The following is a 3,268-nucleotide window of genomic DNA, read 5'->3' as shown; positions in this document are numbered from 1 at the left end:
AGTTTGGAAAACATTGATTATCATATTAGAGTCACTGCATCTGTAGTTAAAGTGCCTATGAAGTAAAAAAAAATTCTTGTTCTAACATGATAGTTTATTATTTTCTGATTTTTTACATGTAGGTTTTAGGCAGTAAAACATTCACAGCGCAGAATAGATTGAACCAAAAGTCTTAAATTTGGCACCTAAAAGTGTCTCCATCTTGCACGCCGCCAAAATGATCATATTACAAAGCTGTGACATAGGAAATACTTCAGAAATGAGAAGTAAACAATGCTTCAAGGCATTTGCTACGTCATCAGCATTGTCCTGAGCAAAGACTTGTTCCCAGTCCACAGGACATGATTTAGTGAATTTTGAGGTTCTTTGGAGGGCGAAAAATGTCAGTTTTAGTTGATTTTGTCAAATTTCTTTTGTCATTTCGTAATCAGGACACAACAAGCTTCAAAATACAAAAAAAAATTTTTTTGCTTCACAGGCACTTTGAGACTGAAATTTTAACAATTTTAGCCTTAAAGCAACCTGCTTGTTGCTTTGGCTGTAACTTCATCTTCTTAAATTATGGTAAAGTCAGACTGACTTAAGCCTCAAGATCAAAAATAGACACACTATGTTTCTTATACAATGAGTTTGAGCTACTTTTAAGCAAGTTGAATTTCATAACCAAATTTCACTTAGCAAAGTTTTGACCGAGCCCTTCATATCTTTCTTAAATGGGTGTGGCAATGAAGGGTTAAAGGGTGACAGAAAACATTCTCATTCTGAAACCACCTCTTCGCACCTATCCAAAACTTCTCTGGGGATTCTCAGCCTGGCAATTTTACATCTTTCCTGACCCAGTGGAACATTTGTGCAAGATCTCCACTCACTTGTAACAGCATCATACACATACAGTGAGGTGCCTTCCGCGAAATCTCCAAAGTAACCACACACAAAAATCTTTCCATTGAAACTTGATACACTTACAAAGCTGCCTCTCAGAGCTGATATGTTGGAAAGAAGGCTCCACGTGTCGCTAGCTGGGTCATACATTTCACACGATGCTGGCTCCGAGTCACCACTGATGATGCCTCCAAACACAAACACTTTGTGATTGACAGCTGTCCCGTCTGCACCACCTCTTTTGATTGACGTTGAAGCAATCGTACTCCATGCCTTTTCCTTTGGGTCAAATCTTTCAACAACGTCCAGTCTTTGTCCTCCTTGAATCCCTCCAATAGCATACAGAGAATTTACGTCAGCCACAGCACATACACCACTTCTTGCAACACTGAGAGATGCTACCTCCTGCCAGCGGTTCGTGTCAGGATGATACCTCTGCACTGTGCTCAATTTTCTTTCACTGACGAATTCTCCACCTACCACATACAAAATTCCCTGGAATGTAACAGCAGCAGCGAGTTTAATCTGTTGACTAAATGACATGAGAGGAGTCCAAGTGTTTGAAGAAGGATCAAAATGCTCCACTGGGTGGCCTCCTATGTTTCCTCCAATGAAATACACTTTTCCTTGACATGAGCTCATGTCTTGGCAGAGAAAGGGCCGAGCAGATAACATGTTTGCCAACTTGTACCACTTGTTTCTTGCAGGAATGTAACACAGTGTTTGTTGTAATCCACAAGCAACAACAGCATTTTCGTGCGTCTTCAAGCAACTTCTTGGTGACTGAGAAAAAAAGCAGTCTTCGGCCCTACTGAACACCATTTTCATGGCATCCAAAACTAAATTTGAACAGTCTGTGTTGTCTCTCACGAAAGAGTTGAGTAGAATAACGTTTAACAGATAGTCACGTGGCACATAAATAAAGCGAATGTGGCGAAACAAGTGTAAAAAGTTCAGCTGTCGCCCTTCACCACTTTCAATCCACTTCATGACAACTTCAAACACTTCTTCCTCTCCTTTCACGGTGATCTCGTCACTTGAAATCCACTCCTCGACTTGTTTACTGCTCAAATTCAAGAAATCCTCAGTGTCAGCCACAGCAATGAAATTTGAGTGAATAAAATCCCTTGATGCTTTCTGAAGTTCCTTCCACTGATACTTCACAGCAAAGTAATAATTCATCACACAGTTCGACAGAGACAGTGATCGCAGAATGACTTCGCCAGACAAAACTTTCAGACTTGGAATAAGCAAATAATCTGCCCGTATAAACAAATCATAAGCATTCCGTTCATTGATATCAACATGTCCGGTGTACAGAAACTCCAACACGTCTTCCATCACAGCTTTGCTTGTTTCTTCTAATCGGATCACTCCTTCTTTCTTCTCTTTCATGTCACTGTTAAGAGCGTTGTAAAAGAATGGACTTCCTGCACATAACACGATTCTGTGAGCTTTCACGCGAGCTTGATCTTCGTTACCGGAGCCAACATCACAGAAATGTTCGTTCCTTCGCTGAATATCGAGGCGTTTCATCATTTCCACACAAACGTGATGCTTCTCTGTCTCTGTAACTGGTTCAAGGGGAGAATCCATGAGTAGTCCAGTATAAAATAAAGCTGATACGATACAAAGGAAAAAAATTGAAAAATTTTTGTAGCCCAGACTAAATATGGCGCCAAAATTTGATCACGTGAACACGTTGTGCCGCTGGGCGCATTAGAGCCCGCACAATCTCGTACCCAGAGTGCTCTGGCTTTTTGGTCAGCGAGCGGTCGCCAGTAGAGACTCTGGAATTTTATGAAAATTTCTTGATTGGTTGTCCCGTAACGGCTCGTAACCGCTTCCATTGTTTTACCGCAAAAATCCTGCGGAAATAAAATTCCAGTACCCCAGAGTCTCTGACCAAAAAGCCAGAGGACTCTGGGTACGAGATTGCAGCCCGCAGGGATTCTTGATTACAGGCCTCTTCGTGTGCACTGCACAGGCCGCGTTTTTTCCTTCAGCGGGTACAGTTTGCCAGAGAAGTGCACAGGATGCACATTGAAAATTTGGGTCAACTTTTCCTCGTTTCATGACGCACAAATTCAAACGAGCTGAATTTCATGTAACGTATAGCAGGTATCACAGATCAAGTAAAACTGGCCAGCGATATGTCTCGTAGTTTGTTCTGACCTTATTTGTGCAATTTTGGTGACAAAAACTGAGAAACTGATGGCATAGAGACAAGGCTTTCTAGCGTACAAAACGTCCCTAGTTACTGATTTTCCACCCAGGCAAAACTATGTCCCTCTTGCACGCTTAGTACCCGTGCTAGGTGCTGGGACAAAGTGCCCAGATAAAAATGGAACCCGGGAGGGGGAAGAGAGATTGGGGGGGGGGGGGG

General features: G+C 42.1%; 1 protein-coding gene across 1 annotated transcript; it reads right to left on the bottom strand.

Annotated features, from left to right (window-relative positions):
• On the bottom strand, positions 1–2,538 carry LOC146481482 (kelch-like protein 11). Its single transcript, XM_085108257.1, has one exon. The coding sequence runs from the start codon at positions 2,476–2,478 to the stop codon at positions 757–759; it is 1,722 nt and encodes a 573-aa protein (XP_084964383.1). The 5' UTR covers positions 2,479–2,538; the 3' UTR covers positions 1–756.
• Positions 2,539–3,268: the final 730 nt, after the last annotated feature.

Source organism: Pavona decussata, unplaced genomic scaffold (assembly GCF_977016875.1).
Source record: "Pavona decussata unplaced genomic scaffold, jaPavDecu1.1 SCAFFOLD_49, whole genome shotgun sequence".
NCBI lineage: Eukaryota > Metazoa > Cnidaria > Anthozoa > Scleractinia > Agariciidae > Pavona > Pavona decussata.
The sequence above is the reverse complement of the archived record's forward strand: the minus strand, read 5'-3'. Positions and strand labels throughout refer to the sequence as shown.